Source organism: Muntiacus reevesi, chromosome 3 (assembly GCF_963930625.1).
Source record: "Muntiacus reevesi chromosome 3, mMunRee1.1, whole genome shotgun sequence".
In the NCBI taxonomy this organism is placed as follows: domain Eukaryota; kingdom Metazoa; phylum Chordata; class Mammalia; order Artiodactyla; family Cervidae; genus Muntiacus; species Muntiacus reevesi.
Genome location: NC_089251.1, coordinates 105,071,553 through 105,098,787, shown reverse-complemented (window position 1 = coordinate 105,098,787; position 27,235 = coordinate 105,071,553). Strand labels below are relative to the sequence as shown.

Here is a 27,235-nt window from a genome sequence, read left to right as displayed (position 1 = left end):
AGTAATCAAGTGAGGACTGAGTGTCAGAGGCCTCTGCAGGTGAGGTCAGGGTCAGCTCTTTCTTCGCAGATGTCTACAGAGCCAACCCTCTGAGCATGTCTCTGGTGGTCCAGATACCACGTAAAACCATCAGGGTTCCATCCACATTCCAGACAGTCAGAGGCAGGAAGGTACAAGTGAAAGGCCAAGACGACCCCACGTGCCTCGGGGAAGCTAAGCCGGTCGCACCCCTTGGCCAGGACTCAGTCCTGAGGCCAGCCCTAGCTACAGGGAAGTTGGAGAAACTTAGTTTTGGGCTGGGTAGCTATGGGGGGGAGGGGGCTAGAAAAACTCAGGAGTTTTGCTACCAAGGGTGAAGGGAGAGTGGCTCTTGGGCAGTGACTGGCAGCCTTGACCGCAGAGTTCCTGTGAAACTGGAATATGATTCAGTGGAGAGACTTCGGTGGAAGTAAGTGGAGGTGGGGCAGCAAGGATTGGATGCACGTATTGGCCCAAAAACAAGGGAAAGGCGTAGAGTGCTGAGGCCTGCTGGTCCAATGAAACTCACCTGCTTCTGCTGTCTGCTTCCAGGCATGTAGAACCTGTAGTCAGACCCCTCTCCCGACCTTCTTTTCCAGGTCTCCGTTTCTACAAGTTCTTTAGTCAGAAAATTCCCCAGTGCATCTAACTGGGAGCCCCCTGTTGTTTTCTTTACGTGTTTTTTGTTATTTGGCTGCCTTGGGTCTTCATTGCTTCCTGTGGGACCCTTCATCGTGGCACGCAGACTTGGTTGCGTGCGCAGGCTTCGTTGCTCTGAGACATGTGGGATCTCAGTTCTCCAATCAGGGATCAAAGCTATGCTCGCTGCATTGGAAAGGATGCTTAACCCCTGGACCACCAGGGGACCCCATGGACCGTAACCCACCAGGCTCCTCTGTCCATGGGATTTCCCAGGCAAGAGTAGTGGAGTGGCTTGCCATTCCCTTCCTCCAGGGGATCTTCCCGACCCAGGGTTCAAAGCCGGGTCTCCCACACTGCAGGCAGACTCTTTACCATCTGAGCCACCAGGGAAGCCTTACCAAGGGAATCCCTTTTTACGTTTTATTATTATTATTATTATTATTATGGTAAAAGTCACATAATATGAAACATACCACTTTAACCACGTGTAACTCTACAGTTCAGAGGCGCTCAGCACTTTCTGGCTGTTGTGTAACTCTCACCATCATCCAGCTCCTGACTTTTTCACCTTCCTAGACTGAAACCCTGACCCCAGGAAACACTAAGTCCCCACTCCCCTCCACCCTCCGGCCCGGCCCCTGGATCTCTGACTCCGTGAATCTGACTCTCCCAGGCACCTTGTATAAGCAGACTCAAACAGCACTTGTCTGCACCTTCCCTATGTTGGAATGCATTCTTCAGTTCAGTTCAGTTGCTCAGTCGTGTCCGACTCTTCAACCCCATGAACCACAGCACGCCAGGCCTCAGCTCTTTGCATCAGTGGCCAAAGTGTGGGAGCTTCAGCTTCAGTATCAGTCCTTCCAGTGAACACCCAGGACTGATCTCCTTCAGGATGGGTGGTTGGATCTCCTTGCAGTCCAAGGGGCTCTAACTTAATGTGTGTCCCACAAACAGACTGTACTTCTGCCCCACCCCCGCCCCAGTGCTAGGCAGCAGGTTCTCGTTAGCCTTCCATTCTACACATAGCAGTCCCCTGTCTCCTCTCCCAGCTTAAGGCCCACATTTCATACCCCGCTTTCCCATCCAGGGACAGAACAGTTTTCTCCCCCTGCCACGTCACCCTTTGCCGCCTTCTCCATCGCATCTGGGGGTACCTCCTGCCCCCTCCCAGCTCCAGAAGGGCCCCCCTTCGCTGCGGTCTTTTGCTGCGCGCAGGTAGACGGGGAAGGAGAGACTGCGTGATGGTTTGAGACAAGGGGGAATGAACCCGGTGAAACACTGCCTTCAGCCTCGGAGGAAGCCGGTTCGCAAGCAGGGGCCCTCCTGCGTAAACGCCTCTCCTGGTGGAGACATCCGAGGCCGGGGTCAGAAGCGGCACAGCCACGATGCGCGACGTGCAAGGCCGCTGCTGACAAGTGTGCGAGGGCCGCCGTCAGGGCTGCTTTTCTGGAACCGCTATGCACACCCGTGTCCCTTCTCCCCCAGGGCCGGCGGCCTGTCACCCTGATCGGCTTCAGCCTGGGAGCCAGAGTCATCTACTTCTGTCTGCAGGAGATGGCTCAGGAGAAAGGTAAGGCTGGCTTGTTAGAGGTGAAAACCCTCCCTGAGTCCGTCCCCCAGGCTGGAGGTTCCACATCGGGGACCTGAAATCTTGTGACTGTGTTCCCAGATCTTAGTTGAAAGGTTAAAATAGTTTGAAAACGAAAACATGGCTACTTGGAAAATTGTTTATTTCTTCCATATGTAAACTAGAGTGAATGTGAGATAGTCCTACAGTACTGGCCTTAGTTTTCTGATGTGCGTTGTTGTTTTTTGTTTTTTTAGTTATTTATTGATTTTGGCCGTGCTGGGTCTTCGTTACTGCATGCAGGCTTTCTCTAGTTGCGGCTTCATTGAAGTGCGTGGGCTTCTCACTGTCGCGGCTTCTCTTGTTGCAGAGCACGGGTTCTAGAACAGACTCAGTAGTTGTGGAGACGGGCTTAGTTGCCCTGAGGCATGTGGGATCTTCCCAGAACAGGAATCAAACCTGTGTCCTCTGTGTTGGCAGGCAGATCGTTAACCCCTGGACCGCCTGGGAAATCCTGATGTGGGTTCTACAGTGGGAGAGGAGGGGGTGGGAGGACTCTGCAGTTGGGGTGTTGGCAGGACTGCGTTCCCTCCAAAGGCTCTGGGGGAACCTCACCTCCTCCAGTGCTGGCCGTACCCCCGGCTTGTAGATGTAGATGCGACATTGCACCCAGGCCTCATCTTCGTCACCTTCTCCTTTTTGTCTTCTCTCCTCCCCGAAGGACAGTTTCGGTGACTTTAGGGCTACCCTCTCAAATCCAGGATGACCTCGTCTCAGGTGCGTGCACGTGCGTGCTCAGTCGTGCCTGACTCTTTGCCACCCCATGGACTGCGGCCCGCCAGGCTCCTCTGTCCGTGGAATTCTCCAGGCAAGGATACTGGAGTGGGTTGCCGTTTCCTCCTCCAGGGGGTTTTCTTGACCCAGGGATTGAACCCACATCTCCTGCGTCTCCTGCACTGGCAGGCAGATTCTTTGCCACTGAGCCACCTGGTCCCAGTTACCTGTGTGTGATGTCATTACTTCTGCAAAGACACTTTGTCCAAGTCAGGTCCCACTCACAGGTTCTGAGCGCATAACTCGGTGGGGGAGGGGGCACCGTTCCGCCCACCACAGACCCCTGTGGGAGCGTGGCATGCCGTTCAGTGACGTGCTTTCAACGTGCCGGCAGCGGAAAGCTTGGATGCCCCTGCCCCAGCCTCGGGTGGATGAGGCCTCCAGGACTGAATGCTGGTTTGAGACAGATCTGTCAGCCGGGGCTGCCCTCGGGATACCATGGACTCTAGCCCGCCAGGTCCCTCTGTCCTTGGGAAGTATACTGGAGTGGCCTGAGAATTCCCTTCTCCAGGGGCTTCTTCCTGACCCAGGGATGGAACTTGGGTCTCCCGCATTGCAGGCAGATTCTTTACCCTTTCAGCCACCGGGGAAGCTCAGATTAGCAGGGTGGAGCAGTGCCTTCTGTCCACAGTGGATGAGGAGGGGAGCAAGCATTTGCCAAATGGTGACTTGGACTCTGACTCTGGGGTTAGGAGGGCGTGGGCTTTGCCGGCCTGAGACCTGGGTCCAGGTCCTGCCTCTGCCCAGCTGGGGAACCTGGGTTGGGTAAGGATGCAGCCTCGCTAGCCCATCTCTCCATTTGTAACGGGAGGTTCATGTCACCTCTGGGCAGTGGCAAAGGGCAGAGAGCATGGCAGTCTGGCTGCCGGCCCCGTGCTGGCTCCTGATCCCGTCCTGGCCTTCAGGCTGAGGTGTCTCTGCCAGTGCAGGGGGGCCGTGCACCCACCCCTGCTCTCTGCAGTTGCTGCCTGCCCCCCCGGGAGGTTGTCATCCTCTGTGCCATCATCATCTTGCTCCTTTCCTGGTCATCCATCCCCCAAGCCATGCAGCAGACCATCCGCCGGGCTCCTCAGGACCTGGATGTACTCAGTACTCCTCAGTACTGAGCAGCTCAGTACTCAGCAGTTGTTGAGTCGCTCAGTCGTGTCTGACTCTGCGCCCCCGTGGACTGCCGCACGCCAGGCTCCTCTGTGCTCTGCTGTTTCCTGGAGTTTGCTCAAATCCAAGTCCATTGAGCCTGTGATGCCATCCAACCATCTCATCCTCTGCCGCCCCCTCCTCCTTCTGCCCTCGATCTTTCCCAGCATCAGGGTCTTTTCCAGTGAATCAACTCTTTGCATCAGGTGATCAAAGAACAAGGCCACCTGGATGACGTGTTCTTATTAACAGGATCGATTCTCAATTCAGAGGAGAAAGGCATACCTTTGGCTCCAGTGAGTATCAATACTTATTAGCTTCAGAACATTAATACAAGCCAACTCTTCAATTCCCCTGCTGGACAAGTTGGATTCATTTCCATTGACCATTTGTCCGAGGCCATCAGAAGTGAGATCGACCATCAGCTGCCTCTGGCAAGTGAGGCTGGAAACCAAGGGGAGGAAGATGTTCTGCCTCTCCGCCTGTGCAGGGCTGGTTCCCAAAGCAGCTTCCTTCCGGCCTGTTTCCTGGTCACTGCTTCCTCCCTTGGATCTTCACTGCCGACCAGTAAGAACCGGGGCTTTGGTATCAGGCAGACCTGGATCTGGGTCCCAGGTTTGTCACTGATGAGCTGCGGGACCTCGGGAAAATCACTTAACCTCTCTGAGCCTCAGGTTCCTCATCTGATGCGGTGTTTGGCACACTCACCTTGGAGGCTCTTCGAGAGGTTAAAATGAGACCATGAATGAAAGTACCTTCCACAGGTTCAATTTAGTTCAGTTGCTCAGTCGTGTCCGACTCTTTGCAACCCCATGCATGGACTGCAGCACGCTAGGCTTCCCTGTCCATCACCAACTCCCAGAGTTTACTCAAAACTCATGTGCATCAAGTCGGTGATGCCATCAAGCCATCTCATCCTCTGTCGTCCCCTTCTCCTCCCATCTTCAATCTTTCCCACCATAACAGTGTTTTCAAATGAGTCAGTTCTTCGCATCAGATGGCCAAAGTATTGGAGTTTCAGCTTCAGCATGAGTCCTTCCAATGAATATTCAGGACTGATTTCCTTTCAGATGGACTGGTTGGGTCTCCTTGCTGTCCAAGGGACTCTCAAAAGTCTTCTTCAACACCACAGTTCAACAGCATCAATTCTTCGGCGCTCAGCTTTCTTTATAGTCCAACTCTCACATCCATACATGACTACTGGACAAACCATAGCCTTGACTAGGCGGACCTTTGTTGTCCACAGTTTAGTTTCCATTAGTAAACACCTGTTCCTCTAAACTCTAACATGAGGGCCTACTATACACGGGGAACGATGGTGAGTGTCGAGTAGGTAGAAAGTGAAAGTCGCTCAGTTGTGTCCGACTATTTGCGACCCCATGGACTATACAGTCCGTGGAATTCTCCAGGCCAGAATACTGGAGTGGGTAGCCTTTCCCTTCTCCAGGGGATCTTCCCGACCCAGGGATTGAACCCAGGTCTCCTGCACTGCAGGCGGATTCTTTACCAGCTGAGCCACCAGGGAAGGCCCTGCTGCTTGTCATTTTACATCTACTTTCTGGCACACATGTTAGACCCCAAACTCGAGCTGGACAAGGTCTGCCTATGCCCCACCATCTCCCTGGCACCCAGCACGCTCTGAGAGCTCAGGGAGGGTGGGGATCTTGACGTTGGGCAAGGGAATCAAGTGTGGGCTGATGTACTCAAGAGCCGGGTTCAGACTCCCCTTGTGCTAGCCACAAAGGGTCTCAGTCTCCCAGCAGCCCCTGGGGGATGGTTACTCACCTGCTCCAGGGATGAGAAAACGGAATGAGGCTGCATGGAGGAGCCACTCGGGTCCTGAGAGCTGGAGCCGGGGTCTGAGCCCAGGGTGTCGGGCTTCAGGGCCCTCAGTCCTGACACTTTGAAGAGGAGAGTGTGGGTGGGGGTCCTCCAGAGGCCCCGCGGGGAAGGGCATTCCAGCGGGCCGGGCGGCAGGACAAAGGAAGGGCTCTCGGGGTGTCTGGGGACGTTGAGTCTGGTGTTCTTGCAGCCTGTGAGAGCGGGACTGAGCTGGAAGGCGGTCATGGTTAGGACAGGAGCCCGGCACAGGCCGAGGCGCTGGAACTGACTGCGTAGACGCTCGGCCTCTGAGTTGCGCGGCGAATGAAGAGCTGAGCAGATCCTGCAGAGGGAGGCACTGCAGGGGGTGTTAGCCCCGGACGGCCTGGGGTTCCCACCCACCCACACCCATGCACACATTCCCATGCACTCACACACGTTAACACACACAGAGAGCAGGACGGGGACTCCTGATGGCTCATAGAAATAGGAGGTTGGGAACAGCCCACGCCCGCCTGCAGAGGGGAGCTGAGGGACCCTGAACCCAGAGGGCTGGTTGCTGCCGCACGGCCCCCCTCGGGGCCTGGAGCCACGGCCAGCGGGACCATGAAGCAACAGGAATGAAGACGTGGCCGCACACTCACAAAATAGGCTTCCGTGCCTGCATGTCGAGCGGGGCCCTCATCTTCCTCTTTCCTCCCCACGTTCTCTCTCCAGCCTTCCAGCGAGCCTCTGGTCTCCAGGGCTTTACCGCTTAGCACCCAGTCGTGGGTTCGATCCCTGGGTTGGGAAGATCCCCTAGAGAAGGGACAAGGCTGCCCACTCCAGTGTTCTGGCCTGGAGGATTCCGTGGGCTGTACAGTCCCTGGGGTCGCAGAGCGACTCTCACTTCGACCCAGTCCCCACCCGTCAAAGACGGGAGGCAGACAGCGCCGGAAGGACCGCACAGGTGCAGGCCTCTGGGCTCAGTTCCCCACCAAGAGACCCCAGCTCAGCTGCTGCAGGTATGCAGGCTCCGGAGTCTGGGCATCCCCTTTGAACCCTACACCCACTACGAGGCAAGTCTCACCTTTCTGAACCAGGGGACTCGGGCCACACCGTGAATACTAATAGTATTGTCGTCAAGGCTGTAAGCGTTAAATGCAGCAGTGCACACAAATGCTGGATATGAGAGCCTGCTGAGTCTTACTGAGCATTTATGTTATGCTAAGTTCTGTCTTAAGCTTTATAAGAGGGAGCTGACTTGAAATTCCCATGGTTAGGACTATACGCTTTCACTGCCAAGGACTCAGGTTTGATCTCTGGTCAGAAATTAAGAGCCCACAAGCTGCACAGTGAGACCAAAAAAAAAGAAAAAAGGCGAGGGGGGGCTGGCTCAGAGGATTAGAACACCACACACACGGGCGACCTTAACCGTGGCCCGAGTTGAGAAAAATCGGCCCCCCCTCAGCGGGGGGACCTCAGGTTGTGTTCCTTTCTGTTCCTGCAACCGCCTTCCTTCCATTTCCTTAACACCCCTCCCAAGTGCGGGCCTGTGTTACTGGTGGGCATCTTCAAGTCTGCAGCTGACTGTGGTCATGAATGAATTATTCACCTTTGCCCGGAGCTGCTGTTTCAGTCTAATTCATTCCAGCTCAGCTGTCTGGTTTCAGGCAGCCCCACTCATTTAACACCCAATTAATCTTTACACAGAGAAGACCCTCTCCTAATTGCAGGAAAGCTGTCATTATCTGAGTTGGGGGAATGTAAAAAAGGAATTACTCTAATGCAATTGAATGTACTAATTGTTTTCCAGATTCCCTTGAGACCAAGTAATGATCTGTAGCAATAAATCCAGAGTCACCCGGAGCACAGCATCCTTCAGCCAGCCTCCCCCAGCCCTCTGCTCACACCCAGCCACGGCCCATCCCTTTCCCCCCTCCCCCAGGAAAAGCTGCCTGTGGCATTAACCATCTCTCAGCTTCGTTTCCTTTCTGAGTGATGTTGCAAACGGCAGGGGGTTACTGCTTAGGGGACATGCAGCCATTCCCAAGGCCCCCCTCACCTGGCCCTGCCCCTCCGTCAAGTTCAGTGTGGGCAGCTGCCTTTCAAATCGGTGTCTGGACCGCGAACCCCTTGAGGGCAGGGATTGTGTGTGAGCAGCCTCTGTGCCTCGTGTACCTGGGATGAAGCCAACAGAGTGCACGCTCTGTAAGTGAAGCGTCTAACATAACATTCACGTTGTATCAGTCAGGACAGGTGAGGTTGCGCTGCAGCGACAGACACCCCCGCATCCTGAGAGGCATCGCCCAGCAGAGGTTCATTCCTCACTTGTGCATCCTGTCCACTGGGGTAGGCTGGGGCTCTGATCTTTATGGTCACCCAGCCGTCCAGGCCACTGGAAGCGCCCTCAGTAGGAGGTCGAGGTTGTGGTGAATTACACACGAGCTCTTCAGTTTCAGCTGGAACTAACACATGACTTTCACTCTTGTTTCGTCAGCTAGAGCAGGGCAAATGGACGTTTCTAACAACCAGGAAAGGCCAGTGAGTATTCCCACCATGGGCTCCAGCCGGGAAAACCTTACTTGGATTCTGGCCTCTAGTTAATTCTCAGTTGAAACATTGGTTTCTGTATCTCCAAAATAGGGACTTTCCTCTCTTCCCCTACCCTGCCTCATAGCTTGCAGGATAGGAGAACCCCCTGATGGGAAGGCAGGGTGTGGCAGGCCCTGAGGATGTTGAGATGAGAGCGCCAGTGATCGATGGTACCCAGGAGCTCAGCCACGAGACCCCCACACAGACAGAAGCAGGGATGACCCCCAGAAGGTTACCCACCAGAGGACCAGAGATGAGGCCAGTATAGAGCTGGGTCCAGTCCGGCAGGGAGTGGGCTCCAGGCAGACAAAACTCTGAGCTGTGGTGATGGGGACTGGCTCCAGCCCAGGGCCCAGAGAGCCAGACCTGAGCTGATAAAAACGCCTTGGAGACGATGTGTGTGCCTGTGTGCTCACTCGCTAAGCTGTGTTCAGTTCCTTGCGACGCCATGGGCTGTAGCCCACCGGGCTCCTCTGTCCATGGGGCTTCCCAGGCAGGAATACTAGAGTGGGTTGCCATTTCTTCTCCAGGAGGTCTTCCTGATTCAGGGATTGAACCTGAGTCTCCTGCAACTCCTGCACTGGCAGGCAGGTTCTTTACCACTGAGCCACCTGGGAAGCCTTGACAACGGAGTGAGTGAGTGAGTGAGTGAGTGAAAGTTGCTCTGTCGTGTCCGACTCTTTGCAAGCCCTGAACTGTACAGTCCATGGAATTCTCCAGGCCAGAATACTGGAGTGGGTAGGCATTCCCTTCTCCAGGGGATCTTCCCAACCCAGGGATCGAACCCAGGTCTCCCACATTGCAGGGGGAGTCTTTATTGTCTGTGCTACCGGGGAAGACGCAGGACTGCCCACAGATGGGAATGGCTGTCAGAGCAGTGCTAGCCGCGATGGCTGCCGCTCATGAAGGCCCAGGTCTCTGCCTCGTTCTTGCTCGGGGATTTATGTACGTCCTCTTCAACCCTCACAGCAGTCCCATGCGATAAGCAATCCCGCTTCCGCTTTTCAGATGAGAACAGTGAGATTTAGACAAAGGTAGAGTGCTGTGGCCTGGAACTAAGATTTCAGTAACTTTCCCTGACTCCAGAGCTCGTATTATTTTGGGCCGCTTCCAGTTGGATTTTTTGTTTGTTTGTTTCCGGCGGTGGTTCTTGTTTTACGTTTACTTATTTGTTTGGAGCTGCGCTGAGCCTTCGTTGCTGAGCACAGGCTTCCTAGGTTGCAGTGAGCAGGGGCTGCTCTCCCTGGGGCTGTGGTGGCTTCTGCTGGAGGACCGTGGACTCTAGGTGCAAGGGCTCCGTAGTTCAGGCACATGGGCTTTGTTTCTCCATGACCTGTGGGGTCTTCCCGGACCAGGGATTGAACCCGTGTCCCCTCACTGGCAGGCAGATTCTTCGCCACTGGGCCCCCAGAGAAGTCCCTGCTCTGCTGTCCGTCACCGTGGATGGGACGGACGTCTGTGCCGATGCTTGATGTTGTCAGTTTTGTTAACTCGGATCCTTGCAACCTCCTCACGGGGCAGACATCTGACTCATCTGACTCACCATATTCTATAGACAGTGGACAAGGACTCCAAGACTCAGAGAGTTAGAGGGGTCCCCAGAGCCAAAGCTGGGAGGTGGCAGGGCTGAGGCTGATGCCCAGCGCCTGACCCTGGCCCTGGCCCTCGGTCCGGGTCCCTCTCCTGCAGCCGCCTCCTGCTTCCTCCCTCCCCCTCACCCTGCACTCAGGGCTCTGGGTCAGGCCCTGTCTGTATTGCTCACCTCCGTATCACCAGCTCCTGGCACAGGACTTGGCACACATGAGGCACCCGGCACCTGTTAGCGGTTGATTACCTGTCAGTTGATACGGGACGTGAAGCCCGTGTTTCATGTTCTCCATGACTGCCGCCTGCAGAGAACGGTGCCAAGGCCTTTGGGTGGTGAAAGGCTGGAGCTCTGTCAGCACGTGGACCCCACCGACCCTGAGACCTCAGCCAGCGGGTCACCCGAGGCTCCTAGTAACCCAGGCCGCTCCACTACTGGACCTCCCGGCAGGCGTGGTCAGCCAGCACGTGCTCGGCGTGTGCAGGACCTGCCCGCTCAGAAACAAGACAGAACGTGTGTCTGCCAAACTTCGGGCAGGAGAGGAACGTAGCCAGAATTCCCAGGTGAATGGTCCATCTGCCCGCCGACAGGAGGAATTTGCTTTGGAAGTGACTAATCCTCTGACCAAGGGTATTTCTGGCCCCAGCAGGTGGCCGGGGGGGTGGAGTGTGGGGACTGATGCCAAGAAGGGCCACCAGCCAAGCACGAGAGACCCTGGGCCCCAGATCCAGCAGACTGTTCCTATGCATTCACTTTCAAAGGCCTCAAAAAAGTGGAAAGAGAGCTCAATTCAGACTGACTCATGGAAGCGGAGCCAGGAAGTGGCCACATGAACAGAGAAATCGTTCTGCTTCAGCTGTTTATGCACTGATGCTTCTCTTCGTTCTCCAAAGATGTGAAGGGAATTCTTTAGCAACCCTGCACATTGTCTCTGGCCAGCGGCCCTGTCCACATCATTGGCAAGACATCCCAGGATACGCTGGCTCGCCTGTTTGTATTTTTACTTTGCCAATAAGAGCCCGCAGGGCCTGCCGCCCTCTGGACACCCAAGCCCATCCATGACGTCAGCCCTGGCTCCCCTTCCATCCTGCATCTGTAAGTTGGCTCCATCCAGTTGCTTCTCCTTGAGGCTTCAAGATACACGAGACAGTGACCTGAGTGCAAAGCCAGGCCCTGTGCATCCCTGTCCAAGTGCCCTTAGGCGAAACCACTCTACCTCTAAGCTTCAGGCTGAGGACTTAAATGGGACTCGGAGGCCTCCTGGGCTTGCTCGGGGCTTAACCACAAGCCTTTAGTGAGCCTGCTCTGTACCTAAGTCTCCCCTGGTGGCTCAGACAGTTACGAATCCCCCTGCAATGTAGAGACCCAGGTTCGATCTCTGGGTCGGGAAGATCCCCTGGAGAAGGGAAAGGCTCTCCACTCCAGTGTTCTGGCCCGGAGAATTCCATGAACAGAGGAGCCTGGCGGGCAACACTCTACCGGGTCACAGAGAGTCAGAAACGGCTGAGCGGCTTTCACACCCTCTGTACTGGGCACCCTGCTAGGTGCTTTGCATGTTTTCTGTCCTTTATTTAATTGTTTTTTGAGACTTCTTTTTTTTTGGATTTTTAAAGTCTTTACTGAGTTTGTTACAATATCGCTTCTGTGTTGTGTTTTGGATTTTTGGCCACAGGATTGTGGAATCTTAGCTCCCTGACCAGATATCGAACCCACAGTCCCTACATTGGAAGGCAGAGTCTTAACCACTGGGCTGCCAGGGAAGTCCCCTGAATTCTCGCTTAATGTGCAAACAGACCTAAGATGCAGGTAGAGATCATTCTCTTTTGCCAGTGAAGAGGCTGGGGACAGGGACTGCATCCATTTCATTCTCCCGTGTGTCCCCAGAGCCTGGCAGGGGGCTTGGCACAAAGGAGAGGACACTAACGTGCATGTGGGGGGCCCGGGACCCTGTCTGATGGCTCAGCTGCCTTTTAGGACAGCGGACGTGACCTCACAGCGCTTCTTGTTACTGTCCAGTCGCTCAGCCATGTCCGACTCTTTACAACCCCGTGGCCTGTAGCACACCAGGCCTCCCTGTCCTTCACCAACTCCGGAGCTTGCTCAAACTCATGTCCATTGTGCCAGTGTTGCCATCCAACCTTCTCATCCTCTGTCGTCCCCTTCTCCTCCCGCCTTTAATCTTTCCCAACATCAGGGTCTTTTCCAGTGAGTCAGTTCTTCGAATCAGGTGGCCAAAGTATTGGAGTTTCAGCTTCAGCATCTCTCCTTCCAATGAATATTCAGGGTTGATTTCCTTGAGGATTGACTGGTTTGATCTTGCTGTCCAAGGGATTCTCAAGAGTCTTCTCCAACACCACAGTTCAAAAGCATCCGTTCTTCGGTGCTCATTTAATCCTACAAACATTGGAAATTAGGGACTCCTAGACTCAGGGTTCCGCCAGACAATTTGAAATCATCTGATTCAGACCCCTACACATATAGGATCCCCTTGGCATCATCCATTAGAAGTCTCTACTAGAATCTGCTTACTTGCTCCCAGTGACAGGCAGCTTACTACTCTGCCCAGGTTGGTTAGGAACGTAGGAAGGAATCAGTTTAATCTGAGAGTCGGTGGCTTGTGGGCTGTGGAACACTAGGCCCTGCTCAAAGGATCTGTCAAGGCTGCTTGTGTCCATGTATTTCCAGGGAGGCCACTGGCACTGCAATAGGGCCCCGAGGGCTTCAGTGCTGGGTGTCCAGCCTGGCCCAGGCCTGCCCTCAGGCTTTTCAGAAGCAAGATTTTACCCATTTTGAACCTGGAGCTGATCAGAGCCCCTGTTAAGCACATTCACAAGAGGCAGCGTTGGGAACTGACCGCTGATTCATTTCGGTCCACCAGCAATTGTCGATTTCCTGCAAATGGAGCAGATGTCCATGCTGTCTGTCCGAGCTCCTGGGAAACAGATTATCTGCCAACTTCTGTCTGCAGGCAGAGGGAGGGGCGGCCTCCAGGAATTATTTTCCCGGCCATGGTGAGCCCTGGTGCCCACCCCAGGGACCTTTCTCAGTTTCCCTCCCTCCTGAGTCTCCCCCTCACTGAGAATTTTGCATAAAGGAGTCCCTTGCATGAGTCTGGTTGATAATAACTGAAGAATCCAGACCCTCTGCAGTGAAGGAGCAGCCCTTCTGGGGGTTTGGGGATCCCAGCAAGGGAAGGAAGCACCTCTGTCTCCTCAATTTACATAGTAATGGGCTATCTCAGTTCACAGCAATCTGTAATGGAAACCGTTAGGGTTTCTTTTTCCCTTGAATCTAAGGTGTCAGTGACTAGCAAGCCTGCTCAGCCAATATCCCCAGAATGGTTGTCTTTTAGAAAATCGCCAGGCCTGTTTTGTAGAAAGAAGGTTAGAACCTTCCTGCCTGTGGGTGGTGTATTCCCCACAGTTCAGATTTTAATGACAGAGGTTGAGTTGGGGGTCCCCCGTCCCTGCCACCCCAGCATAAATGTCCCTGTGTGAACTCTGACTTTTCAGGTCTCTAGAATGTTCTTCTTTCTTCTTTGTTTCTTCCATCTTTGGCTCACTGGTACTCAGACCTGCATTTATTTATTTATGCAAAACCCATCTCCTGGATCTGCAGGCCTTCTCAGGAAACATGGATAAATGTGAAAGATCAGGACCAAATGTAAAGCACAGATGTGAAGAGGAGACTCAGGCCAGCCGAGAAGCTCAAATGCAGGAGAGTGGACCCTGCAGGCAGGCCTAGACCAAACCTCAGCTCTGCCACCAACAGCACATGTCCCTAGTCCCTGCCTCAGTCTCCTCGCCTGTGAAATGGGTCTAGTAATACCTCCTTCAGCTCATGATTGAAAGAACTGAATAGGGTAATATATGTAAAGCACTTAGCAAAAAGGGCTGGCAAGTCGCAGGCGCTCAGTAAGTGCTGTCTTTGTCCCTGTTACTGCTGTGGTTGCACTTTCTCCTGTTATTACGCAGCTGCTATAACAGAGCTGTGGCTCTAGCTACTCACTTCCTAGCCATCAGAGCAAAAACAGAAAGCATTGATCCTATTTCTCACTTCCATAAGGGGACGTGGAGATACCAGCTCTGCTGGTGGTAAGACCTTCCTTTTCAACCTGCCTCACTCTTGAGAGTTTCATGCTCTCCTTTGAGGAGCTAAGTGCTCAGGTTCAGGCTTAATTAGCCATCAGAGCCTCAAACAGCTCTGCCTTCGGCACGCTGGAAAGGTTTATAGACCCAGAACCATGAAGACCATACCGTGGCTGGGAATGACCTCTCCAGAGTGCTGCCTAATTGTCAGGAGGGCAGTAGCGGGAGTGTCTGCAGAAACTCAGGCAGGGAGACAAGGATTTCTCCAGCTTTGAGCACCTGGGTACTTGAAAGAATGTTAATTAGGCGACAAGTCTTAAGTCGGACTCCCATTGGGGTAATTTTACATTTAGTAATTTAGCAGTTGCTTGGGATAGAGGCTTCAGGGGACTATTGTTGAACATGGCTCACAGCTTAGAAAGCAGGGGAGTCAGTTTATTTGCTCAGTTGTGTCCGACTCTTCGCAACCCCATGGACTGCAGCACGCCAGGCCTCCCTGTCCATCACCAGCTCCCAGAGCTTACCCAAACCCATGTCCATCGAGTCAGTGATGCCATCCAACCATCTCATCCTCTGTCGTCCCCTTCTTCTCCCACCTTGAATCTTTCCCAGCATCAGGGTCTTTTCAAACGAGTCAGCTCTTTGCATCAAGTGGCCAAAGTATTGGAGTTTCAGCTTCAGCATGAGTCCTTCCAATGAATATTCAGGATTGAGTTCCTTTAGGATGGCCTGGTTGGATCTCCCTGCAGTTCAAGGGACTCTCAAGAGTCTTCAACCTTGGCCCAGCCTTAGATACCCCATAAGAGGGCTTGTGCGGTTTTTTGTTTGTTTGTTTTTTAATATTTATTTATTTGGCTGTGCTAGGTCTTTGTTGCAGCACGTGAGATCTAGTTCCCTGACCAGGGATCGAACCTAAGCCCCCTGCATTGGGAGCTCAGAGTCTTAGCTGCTGGACCACAAGGGAAGTCCTGTGAGGGCTTGTTGAACCACGCTGAATGAAGCCAGCTGCCTGAGTCATCGTTCCTGCCAGGTCCTTCCCATGAAGTGTCTCTTTGATGGTCCCAGCCAACCTGGGTGGGCCCAGGCCCCGTGACCCATGACATGGTCCTCTCCACTGCCCCAGGGGGACCTTGGACCTGTCTCTTTAATGGTGCAGCTGAGAATTCACCCAGCTTGTCCAGGCTGCACAGCCAGTGAGAGGCAGTGTCAGGGCCGGAGCCGCCTTCTCGGGGCTCGTCTCGGGGACCCTGGGCATGGTGGGTGCCCTGGGGTGTGGTCAGCCCACTCGTGCAGGCGGCTTTCCAGGAAGGTCCTGGCAGAGTGTCCCGAGACCCCTGGAGCGTCCGTGGTTGCCACAGCACCGCCTGGCGGTGACTTGTGGAGCACGCACCTCACGAGCCCAGCGCGGAGCGGACTTCCAGCAGGCAACGGCCGGGGAGGGTCGGCCAGTGGCCTCCCTTGAGGGCTTGTGCAGAACTGAGCCCCTGCTCCCGCTTTCTGAGAGGTTTCCGTGTCAGCCAGCCTCATCCTCCTGTGTGAGACATCAGACACACCAGGAGGGGGGGTAGTTCCCTGGCGGCCCAGTAGTTAGGACTCCACGCTTTCACTGCTGGAGGCCTGGGTTTGATCCCTGGTCAAGGAGCTAAGATCCCACAAGCTGCAAGGTGTGGCCAAAGAAAAGGTGGGGGGGATACAAAGAGGGGGAGGGTCTAGTGTTTACCGAGCACCTACTGCCGGGAAAGGGGTTTCCTGACATCATCTCATAGAGTCTTCCCAACAGCCCTGCAGGTTAGCGATTCTGCAGCCCTTTCTAGATGAGGAGATGGACAGGTGTGGCCTGGCCCGGCTCCCGTGGCCCCGTCAGACCCCTGCTCACGTCATCAGAGCGGAAGGTCTGCCCTCCTAAGCATCACGGGGCTCTCCTGGCCGCAGCTACCCAATGTGTGCTGTCATCTCGGTGAACTTTTCCCCTCCCCAGATGAAAATCAGGAGGAAATGCTCTGAAAAAGAACTTCTCTCTTAAGAGAGAAAGAATGAAAAATCTTTTCTTAAAAAGAATGAAAAATCAAGTCCATTAGTGATGTCCCCTTTGTCTTCAATGACCAAAGCCTATACAAGATCAGGTTCCTATGGCACTTTCTTTAAAAGATGGAAGGGAACCCAGATGGGGTTGTTTTTGAGAATTCCACAGCATCGCAGAAGTCCCTGGGAGGCCCCTGCCCTGTACAGACCCGTGTGGAGAAAGTCATTGGCAGAGAAGAGGAAGCACAATTACCAGGTTTATAATATGCCTCCAGTCACCCCACCGGGAACTGGAACTCAGGCCCATAGACACACATGCATGCTCACAGGGTCATTCAAAGAGGCGGGCTGCTGCCAGAACTGGGCCCACTCTGGGATCTGAGGCTCTGCAGCTTGGCAGGGCTGTCCATGCAAGGATATGGCAGCGTTAGTCATAAAGACATTACTGCCAGCAGCTTTATCAGTGATCTCTGCCCTGACTGTTCCTGACCAGCAATCACTGTGCCATCTGCTTCAGAAATGGAATAAAGAGTTATAAAGCTTGGGAGCGGGTAAGAGGAAGCAACCACGGGGAAATGTTATTTTGAACCCAGATCTAGGCACTTTAAGTAAATTACCCAGTGGAAACATGACCACTGCTGTCAGAACGGGAACCTGACGTTGGAGTCCAGAGAACCTCAGAAGTTTAGTGGACTCGGCTTGCTAAACTATAGACGATGCTGTGGACACCAGGTTGTAAGAACTAGCAGAATGGTAATAACCGCTGTGGGTTTACAGCCAGGTTCCCCCAGCCACAGGCATTATCATACAGGTCCTCAATCCAAACTACACAGATTCCTGTAAAATCAGCTTTAAAGATGAGGTCTTGTTCCATAAAATTTATAAAAGCACATGAAAAAAACCAAAAAACACCATATGGGAAAAGTGCGAAAAAGCAAACATCAAGATTATATCCTTATAAGAGAATGGCCTGAAGGAGTGCCCCCCTCAAAAAATAAGCATGCTTACAATCATCAAAGACATAAGTTAAAACATTGAAGGATAAGTGGAAAGAGTAAGACGTTAGGAAAAAAAAAAGTACAGGGAGATTTTACAATGAAACCAATGGAACTTTAGAAATGAAAAAAAATAGTCATTGAAATTAAAACTTTGGTGGAAAAGTTAAGCAGATTAGACAAAGCTAAAGAGAAATCTTTCCCAAAGGAAAGATCTCTGGGTTACATATTAGATATGTTAAGGTCAAAAGAGCCATGGAACCTGAATGGCTCGCATTTCAACAATCTGGCAGTCAGAAGCCTTTACAAAGGAGAGGGTCACTCTGATGATGCATATGCCCAGGGGCTCCCTTGGACTTGAGACGTACCGTTCTAATTTCCCTACAGGAGCCCCGGAGAAGGGAATGGCAACCCACTCCAGTGTTCTTGCCTGGAGAATTTCATGGACCGAGGAACCTGGCAGGCTCCTCTGGGATTGCCATGGGATTGCCAAAAGTCAGACATGACTGTGACCAAAACTTACTTACACTTAAAGAGAGAAATAATGAATCGGAAGATTGGTTTGAAGAAATTACTCACAATGCATTGTGGAGAGATAAAGAGATAGAGGATAGGAAAGAGAAGTTAATGTTCAACAGTTGCCTAATTCCAACTCCAAAAAGGAGAGAATAGGAAAGAGATACAATTTATTGACTGAGATTGACTGACAGACATGATTCTTAAGGTTCAGGGAACATGAGTCTTGAGCAGAATAAATATGTTACACCTACACAGATCATAGTGAACTCCAGAGATAAAAAGGAATTATTTAATTACTTTTAAAATGAAGTTTTTAAAATAATACTTACAAAGAAACCTCAACTAGACTGATGAGACTTCTCAAAACAATAGAAACCAGAAAAGGAAAAAAAAAACTGTCAATCTAAAATTGTATATCCATCCAGCTAAACTATCATTTGAGGTGGAAGCTGAAAGATATTTTCAAAGACTGATCAAGTTTACCTCGAAGAGACCCTTGCTGCAATAACTACTCAAGGAACTCTACTTCAAAAAACAGTGAATATTACTATGATAATATAGACAGAACATCTAGCACGGTTCCTGGAATCCAAGACCATGCTTGTAACCACTGCCTTTATCATAATTGAATAAAAGCCTGCAGACCCCGCTCTGCAGCTCTGACCACTGGCCCTCTGGACCTGGTTGTTTGATCTTGCACCTGATCAAATCAATGCTTAAACACCCCACCTTGATCTTGCCTAAAGGATTCTGCCTTGGCCTATTTTCCAGATCTCTAGGTGGATCCTGCCTTCATTCAGGGTCCCAAAACCACATCCCTGAAAACAGGCACTTGCCAACACCCTAGCTGGGCCACTCCAGCACCAGAGCATCATTCCCACCCTGGGTTCCTCCCACCCCTCTTCTCACCAGGTGAGAATTCAAAGAAACATCCAGCTGGTGCTGGTATCACCAGGGATTTTTAACCCATTGCTTGTTGCACATGAGCTATCCGTACTTTGCAGTGTTTCAGATTTATTGTGTATATCTGCGGTAGACTGCAAAAAAAAAAAAAAAAAAAAAAAAGGCCCTATTTCTCTACCCCTCCCTGTTTTCACATCTTTTTCAATATGACCTTGAAGCTCTTCCCATCAAGAAGTGCAGTCAGTTTCTCCAGCTTTTGAATCCGGGCTGGCCTCATGAATTGCATTTGCTGAAAAAAAATGACAGTAAAGAAAATGACATCATTTCAAACTTAAGCTTCAGAAGGCCTTGCACATGAGTTTCACCCTTGCCTTAAGGACAAGTCAAGGCTAGCCCACTGGAGGATGGAAGACGTGAGGCAAAGCCACGTAATCTTAGCCAGCCCCCAGCCTACCCACCAGCTGGTCATAGACATGTGACTGAACCCAGTGGGATCGAGCATGCTGGGATAAGCTCGGCAGAACTGCATAGCCCATTGGTAGGCTCATGAGACATGACAAATGGTTACTTCAAGTCACTGAGTCTGGGGATTATTTGTTACACAGCAGTAGCTAACCAACAGAATATATAAGACATTTTATTTACATATATGCATATAGATAAAGAAACTGCTGGTTTTATACTGGCTCACAGCCTGAAGCTGACCAGCAGCTGTATTTCTGTTATGCCCTCTTTCTCAGTTTAACCTTTCTGATGGGGAATTGAGTGCACACGCCAGGGTGTGGACTCACAGCCAGAACCCCCACCAAAAACCACCGTGTGTCATGCTTCATGCAGACCCCTCTTTCTTTGCGTGACCGTTCCACCCACTTGGTTTGGCAGGAGTTCCCAAGATTTGCAAAGCGAAGGCCACGTGCCTTTGGCGTGGCGCCCGCGTCAGGATGTTAGTCTTCCAGCAAACTCCAGCCTGCGAGTGTGTGTCTTGAATCAACCGAATTGGAACTGTTTATCTAGGCATGTTGTGGTGTTCTGTTTTTAATATTCAGTTTTAGAAGATGTCACAGTTATCAAAGGACACGTGTTTTGGTTCAGGATCAGGGAAGTAGGGGAGGAGAGTAGAACAGGAGAGAAAATGTAGGGATAACTGAATTCCACTCTGCCCCTTATTGTGGGACTTTGGGCAAATTACTTAGTGTCTCTGAGGCAAGTTTTTCCCATCATAAAATGGGACTAGTCCTGCGTACCTCCTAGGATTGTTATGAGAAGAAAATGAAACAATATATGTATAAAGCATTTAGCCTAGGTAAGCTGTGACGATGATGATAAAGAAAAGAAGGGGGGTTAAGAAACAGAATACCAGAACTTCGTTTAAAAAGAAAAAGGAAAAACCTTTACAGCAAGATATCTCTCCCCAGTTTCTCTCCCAGCTCCTATGAAGTTAGACCAACATTACTGCCTGTGATAGATGAAGGATAAAACCAAAGCAAAAGAGTTCCTTATTCAGCTCAGATACACTTAAACATCCTGACCCTTGAATTCCTAAACTCTCACTTAGCTGAAAACTGCGTCTGGGCTGTCACTAGATACCAGTTGAAATGCAAAGCAGTCAACTGGCTCTTTCATCTCCAGGATAGCAGACGCCTTTGATGTGATTTCTTTCCCTTCCATGGAATCGCATCTCCCAATTGCTTTGTCTGCAGCCAGACCCCACTTTAGCTTCCCCTGGAGAGGCGGGTGGACAGTGACGAGAGGTCAGGCATGCAGATTAATTTTTCAGGCCCCCGGATGCTAGTAACAGCCTTACCACTTTGCCGAATGGAAGAGACGGGAATCAAAAGGGAGAGATGAAGGCTTACTCCTTCCATAAAGAAATCATCCCAAATCCCTATAATCCATCCAAACAGGCTCCCTTAAACGATTCTTTCTAGTGTGAACCTCATTCCACTGAAGGGTTGGGAGGAGGGGGACACTCAAAGCTTGCCTTCATCTCCCTCCGTCCGGCTCCTGGTTGCCCTCCCTCTCCCCTTGGCCGCGTCTGTGGGTTTATCATGCATGTACGTGTGTCTTTGGCGTGGATTTCATTTGTGTTAGATGCGGTTCACAGCATTTTCTTCAAGGTCTGTTTTCTGGACCCGCCATCAGGAGATAACTTGCTTCTTCATTTCCCACCTTATCGGTGTGTGCAGACACGACCCCCTGCCAGGAAGAAGAACATCCTTCTTTTTTGCTTCTCAAACGGTGGTCTTTGCAGTCCGGGAGGATCTCATTACTGACAGTGTGATAGGCCCGTGGGAGCGTGTGATGTGGCCTTTCCTGCCATGTGATGAGATTTCTGTGTAGCTCCTAGAGGAGGCTGGTTGGAGAGACCGCAGGTACCGCCAGGGCCTGCCCCACTTTCCTCACTTTCCGAAAGCACAGGGCGTGGGGGACAGAATGTCAGAGATGAAGCTGGGAGTGGCTATTCCCAGGGACGCAGGGTCCCTGCTCTGTACAAAAAGGATTCTCTGTGGGATGCTAGCCCTACTTGGTACATTTTAAGAATGTTTAGTTTGACAGAAACTCAATTTATCAATAACCTCAGATATGCAGATGCTACCACTCTAATGGCAGAAAGTGAAGGGGAACTGAAGAGAGGCTGCATGAGGGTGAAAGGGGAGAGTGAAAAAGCTGGCTTAAAATTCAACATTCAGAAAACTAAGATCGTGGCATGTGGTCTCATCACTTCATGGCAAACAGAAGGGGGAAAAGTGGAAGCAATGACAGATTTTATTTTCTTGGGCCTCAAAATCACTGCGGATGGTGACTGCAGTCATGAAATTGAAAGACGCTTGCTCCTTGGAAGAAAGGCTATGAGAAACCTAGACAGCGAATTAAAAAGCAGAGATATCACTTTGCTGACCAAGGTCCATATAGTCAAAGCTACGGTTTTTCCATTAGCCATGTAGAGATGTGAGAGTTGGACCTTAAAGAAGGCTGAGTGCCCAAGAATTGATCTTTCAAATTGTGGTGCTGGAGAAGACTCGTGGGAGTCCCTTGGACAGCCAGGAGATCAAACCAGTCAATCCTAGAGGAAATCAACCCTGAATATTCATTGGAGGGACTGATGCTGATGCTAAAGCTCCAATTCTTTGGCCACCTGATGCAAAGAGCTGACTCATTGGAAAAGACCCTGATGCTGGGAAAGATTGAAGGCGGGATGAGAAGCGGGTGACAGAGGATGAGACGGTTGGATGGCATCACCGACTTGATGGACATGAGTTTGAGCAAATTCCGGGAGATAATGAAGGACAAGGAGGTCTGGCGAACTGCAGTCCATGGGGTCGCAAAGGGTCAGACACAACTTGGTGAACGAACAACAACACAGAGGATTTTAAAGACCAAGGCTCTAGAGTAGAAGGGTACTTGCTGTTGTGAGGAACCAGCCATTCTCAGCTCTTGGGGGATTTTTGTGGTTTGTTTGTTTTTTTTTTTTTTAAAGCTAAGACAATCTCCAGACTGCCAGCAGCATCAGGTGGTAAAAGTATCATATCAGGAATCTGGGATGATAAGAGCAGTTGACAAGATAGAAGCTGATTTATCTAAATCCTGAGTGATAAAAAGCAAGATGGTTGCACAACAGTGCGGCCCTTCTCAATGCTGCTGAACTGTACTCTTAAAAATGGTGAAGGAACTCCCCGGAGGACCAGTGCATTAGACTTAGCCTTCCAGTGCAGGGGGTTAGGATCCCTGCTCGGAAAACTAAGACCCCACCAGCCTCACAGCTAAAAAAATAAAAATAAAAGAGCAGAAGCAATATTGCAGCATTCAATAAAGACTTTTTCAGAAGATCCACATCAGAAATTTTTTAAATGGTTAAGATGAAAACTCATGTTACGAGTATTTTACCGTAATTTTTTTTTTTAATTTTGGGACTTTCCTGGTAGTCTAGTGGTTAGGACTCTGTGCTTTTCCTGCCAGGGGTGCGGGTTCCGTCCTTGGTCGGGTAACTGAGATCCCACAAGCTGAGTGGTGGGGCCAAAAAAAAATGTTTTTAAGTAAATGAGGGAGTGTTTAACCGTAGTTTACAGCTGCTTCCCTCCGGAGGCTTCGTCCTCCGACCACATGTCTGGCATCACCACTCCCCACCACTGACTCCTCAAATGGTACCTGCAGTTGGCAGCTGGCTAGAAGCAGGCACTGTACTGGTACTGTAATGGTGAAGCCACCCCCGGAAACAGTGCCCCCTGCCCTCCGTTTCTGCCTCGTTGCCAACTTGACTGTCTGCGTGGGGAAAATAGTGCTGGGCATGTGCCAGGCACCACCCTGAGCATATAACAACCTCACTCCAGCCCTGGGAAGTCAGCATTATTGTATTATCTCCATTTTACACGAGGAAGCTAAGGCTCCAAGTTACTAAATAACTGACTTCAATTCACGCAAACCGGCGTTTGAAGATTTCTTTTGTGCTCAAGGTCAAGCAACTTCTCCCAGACTGGCGATTCCCAGCTTTCTGCGCCTCTGGGCCCCTTTCTGCTGGCAAACGTTTCCCAGCCCTGCGTGGGGCACTTGTCACTCTTTCAGCGTCTCCTGGTGGAGAAAGTATGTAATGACAAAAAACTACCTGAATCCAGAAATTCTGTGAGTTGCAACAGCCATCTGATTCAGTCTTCGAATCCTGACGCCTGCCGTGTGAGACAGGCGGCGTTTAATCAGCCATCAGTGGTTTGCAGTTGTGCAGGCCCTCAAATTCGCTCCGGATCTTTGCCCCCAGAGATGGGGCCCCTTGAGCCACACCATGAAGCTCCTGAAGGGTCTGGAGATCCCGAGCCTTCCTATCATGTAGGCCAAGGGACTGTGAATATGGCTGATGTCAGGTGCTTCTCGGGAGGGTCACCACGAGCCTCTGGCTCACACTGCCGGAAGCCGGGGAGGAGGCTGAGCGGGGGTCTGCTCAGTCAGGGCAGGGTCAGACGGACCGTGCGTGTTCTTGCCCACTGCCGGCCGCGGCCAGCCACGGGAGCAGCCGCTGCCCTGGAGCAGAGCCCTGGACGCCAGGGCTTAAAGAGCCGGGTGCGTGCCTGACTGCTCACTCGCTTCAGGCGTGTCCGACTTTTTGCGACCCTGTGACTGTAGCCCGCCAGGCTCCTCCGTCCGTGGGATTCTCCAGGCAAGAACACTGGAGTGGGTTGCCGTGGCCTCCTCTGGGGGATCTTCCCACCCCAGGGATGGAACTCGAGTCTCCTGTATTGCAGGGGCATTCTTTACTGACTGAGCCTCCAGAAGAGCCCAAAAGGCTGAGAGCAGTGTTAAATACTCCTACATTTACTTTCAGCAGAGTCCGCGCTTGTCTTCTTTATCCAATCTACAGAGATCCTCTCAGAAGAAGTTGTACCAGGAAGAAAATTTAAAAAAAAAAAAAAACAACCTTTTGCATGTATTCTCACCACAAAGGGTTCATACTGCCGAGTCATGGCTTTCTTTCATTCATCCCACAAGTACTTACTGAACACAGCACCTCTGCCGGGTGATTCCCTGCTGTTGCTCAGTCGCTCAGTCGTGTCCAACTCTCTGCAACTCCATGGACTGCAGCGCGCCAGGCTTCCCTGTCCTTCACCATCTCCCTGAGTTTGCTCAAACTCATGTCCATTGAGTCGGTGATGCCATCCAACCATCTCATCCTCTGTTGTCCCCTTCTCCTCCCACCTTCAGTCTTTCCCAGCCTCGGGGTCTTTTCCAATGAGTCGGCTCTTCACATCAGGTGTCAAACTATTGGAACTTTAGCTTCAGCATCAGTCCTTCCAATGAATATTCAGGACTGATCTCCTTTAGGATGGACTGGTTGGATCTCCTTGCAGTCCAAGGGGCTCTCAAGAGTCTTTTCCAACACCACAGTTCAAAAGCACCAATTCTTCAGTCCAACTCTCACATCCATACATGACTACTAAAAAAACCATACCCTTGACTATACGGACCTTTGTTGGCAAAGTAATGTCTCTGCTTTTTAATATGCTGTCTAGGTTGGTCATAACTTTCCTTCCAAGGAGTAAGCATCTTTTAATTTCATGGCTGCAATCACCACCTGCAGTGATTTTGGAGCCCAAAAGAATAAAGTCTTGACACCGTTTCCACTGTTTCTCCATCTATTTGCCATGAAGTGATGGGACCGGATGCCATGATTTTAGTTTTCTGAATGTTGAGTCTTAAGCCAACTTTTTCACTCTCCTCTTTCACTTTCATCAAGAGGCTCTTTAGTTCTTCTTCACTTTCTGCCATAAGGGTGGTGTCATCTGCATATCTGAGGTTATTGATATTTCTCCTGGCAATCTTGATTCCAGCTTGTGCTTCTTCCAGCCCAGCGTTTCACATGATGTACTCTGCATATAAGTTAAATAAGCAGGGTGACAATATACAGCCTTGACATACTCCTTTTCCTATTTGGAACCAGTCTGTTGTTCCATGTCCAGTTCTAACTGTTGCTCCCTGACCTGCATACAGGTTTCTCAGGAGGCCCATCAAGAGGTCTGGTATGCCCATCTCTTTCAGAATTTTCCACAGTTTATTGTGATCCACACAGTCAAAGGCTTTTGCATAGTCAATAAAGCAGAAATAGAAGTTTTTCTGGAACTCTCTTGGTAAGAGAAACCCCAGTAAGACGGTAGGCACTGAGAGAGGACATCAGAGGGCAGACAGACTGAAACCACAATCAGAGAAAGCTAGCCAATCTGATCACACGGATCACAGCCTTATCTAGCTCAGTGAAACTAAGCCATGCCTTTTGGGGCCACCCAAGACAGACGGGTCATGGTGGAGAGGTCTGACAGAATGTGGTCCCCTGGAGAAGGGAATGGCAAACCACTTCAGTATTCTTGCCTTGAGAACCCCATGAACAGTATGAAAAGGCAAAAAGATAGGACACTGAAAGAGGAACTCCCCAGGTCGGTAGGTGCCCAATATGCTACTGGAGATCAGAGGAGAAATAACTCCAGAAAGAATGAAGGGATGGAGCCAAAGCAAAAACAACATCCAGTTGTGGATGTGACTGGTGATAGAAATAAGGTCTGATGCTGTAAAGAGCAATATTGCATAGGAACCTGGAATGTTAGGTCCATGAATCCACACAAATTGGAAGTGATCAAATAGGAGATGGCAAGAGTAAACATCGACATTTTAGGAATCAGCAAACTAAGATGGACTGGAATGGGTGAATTTAACTCAGATGACCATTATCTCTACTACTGGGGGCAAGAATCCCTTAGAAGAAATGGAATAGCCATCATAGTCAACAAAAGAGTCCAAAATGCAGTACTTGGATGCAATCTCAAAAACAACAGAATGATCTCTGTTCATTTCCAAGGCAAACCATTCAATATCATGGTAATTCAAGTCTATGCCCTGACCAGTAACGCTGAAGAGGCTGAAGTTGAACAGTTCTATGAAGACCTACAAGACCTTCTAGAACTAACACCAAAAAAAGATGTCCTTTTCACTATAGGGGACTGGAATGCAAAAGTAGGAAGTCAAGAAATACATTGAGTAACAGGCAAATTTGGCCTTGGAGTACAGAATGAAGCAGGGCAAAGGCTAATAGAGTTTTGCCAAGAGAACACACTGGTCGTAGCAAACACCCTCTTCCACCAACACAAGAGAAGACTCTACACATGGACATCACAGATGGTCAACACCAAAATCAGACTGATTATATTCTTTGCAGCCAAAGATGGAGAAGCTCTATAAAAGTCAGCGGAAACAAGACTGGAAGCTGACTGTGGCTTCAGAGATACATAAATATGTCTCCAGCTTGCTGCCCACCCTGGCTGGATTTGACTGTGTTCTGAACTGTTTTATGAGTTTCAGCTGCTAGTCTCAGTTCAGCAAAAGGCAGCTACCTCTTTGCAGTCGTCACAGCTGTCAGATGGGAGTCACGGCATCCTGGTTGCCCTAGGCGACCTGGTGGGGAATGCCGCAATCCCCCTGCTGGCCACAAGGGGTCCCAGCCCGCCAGGTGGTGGTCCCCGGAGCAGCAGAGCTCCTGAGATGAAGATTCAGCGGGCAGGTGCCCTGAGCGGCGGGCGCCCAGAGAGCGCAGAGCTCCGCCGTTGGTCCTGGCCCACAGCGGTTGGCACCGTGGGGGTGATGATGACCCCCCGCGATCGCGGTGCTCTGGGTTGCTGCTGCTGGAGGGGAGCCCTGGCAGCTCCCCGCGCTGGGTTCTGGGCTCAGCTGTGTTCTCACTGCCCGTGTGACCTTCGGCACGCCCCCTCCCCTCTGAGACCCCGTGTTTCCTCATCAGCCAAGGGCAGGGTTCAGAATAAAATCTGCAGCCTCGCTGGACACCCAAGCCCCTGAAATAGCCCTTACTGGAAGAGTATCTGAGTCATCCTCACCATTCAACACAAACCGCCAGCTTCCTGAAGTTGCATCTTTCTGCCAGATTATCCTCTCCCTGGAAGCCAGGGAGTGACGTCAGGATTCTGTGCCAGGGAATCTTATCTGTCAGAGCCAGAGGAGCACAGGGGTTCTCGGACTCCCATTAGCCTGGAACCTGTTGCTC

The 27,235-nt window shown here is 51.2% G+C and overlaps 1 protein-coding gene across 7 annotated transcripts in view; it reads left to right on the top strand.

Annotated features, from left to right (window-relative positions):
- Positions 1–27,235, top strand: part of TMCO4 (transmembrane and coiled-coil domains 4) — a 110,325-nt gene that overhangs the window by 62,195 nt on the left and 20,895 nt on the right. For all 7 annotated transcript variants that reach the window (XM_065929954.1, XM_065929955.1, XM_065929952.1 and 4 more), the window contains one exon: positions 2,146–2,230. In XM_065929954.1, the coding sequence (XP_065786026.1) occupies positions 2,146–2,230 (85 nt within the window). The remainder of the gene's footprint in view (positions 1–2,145; positions 2,231–27,235) is intronic.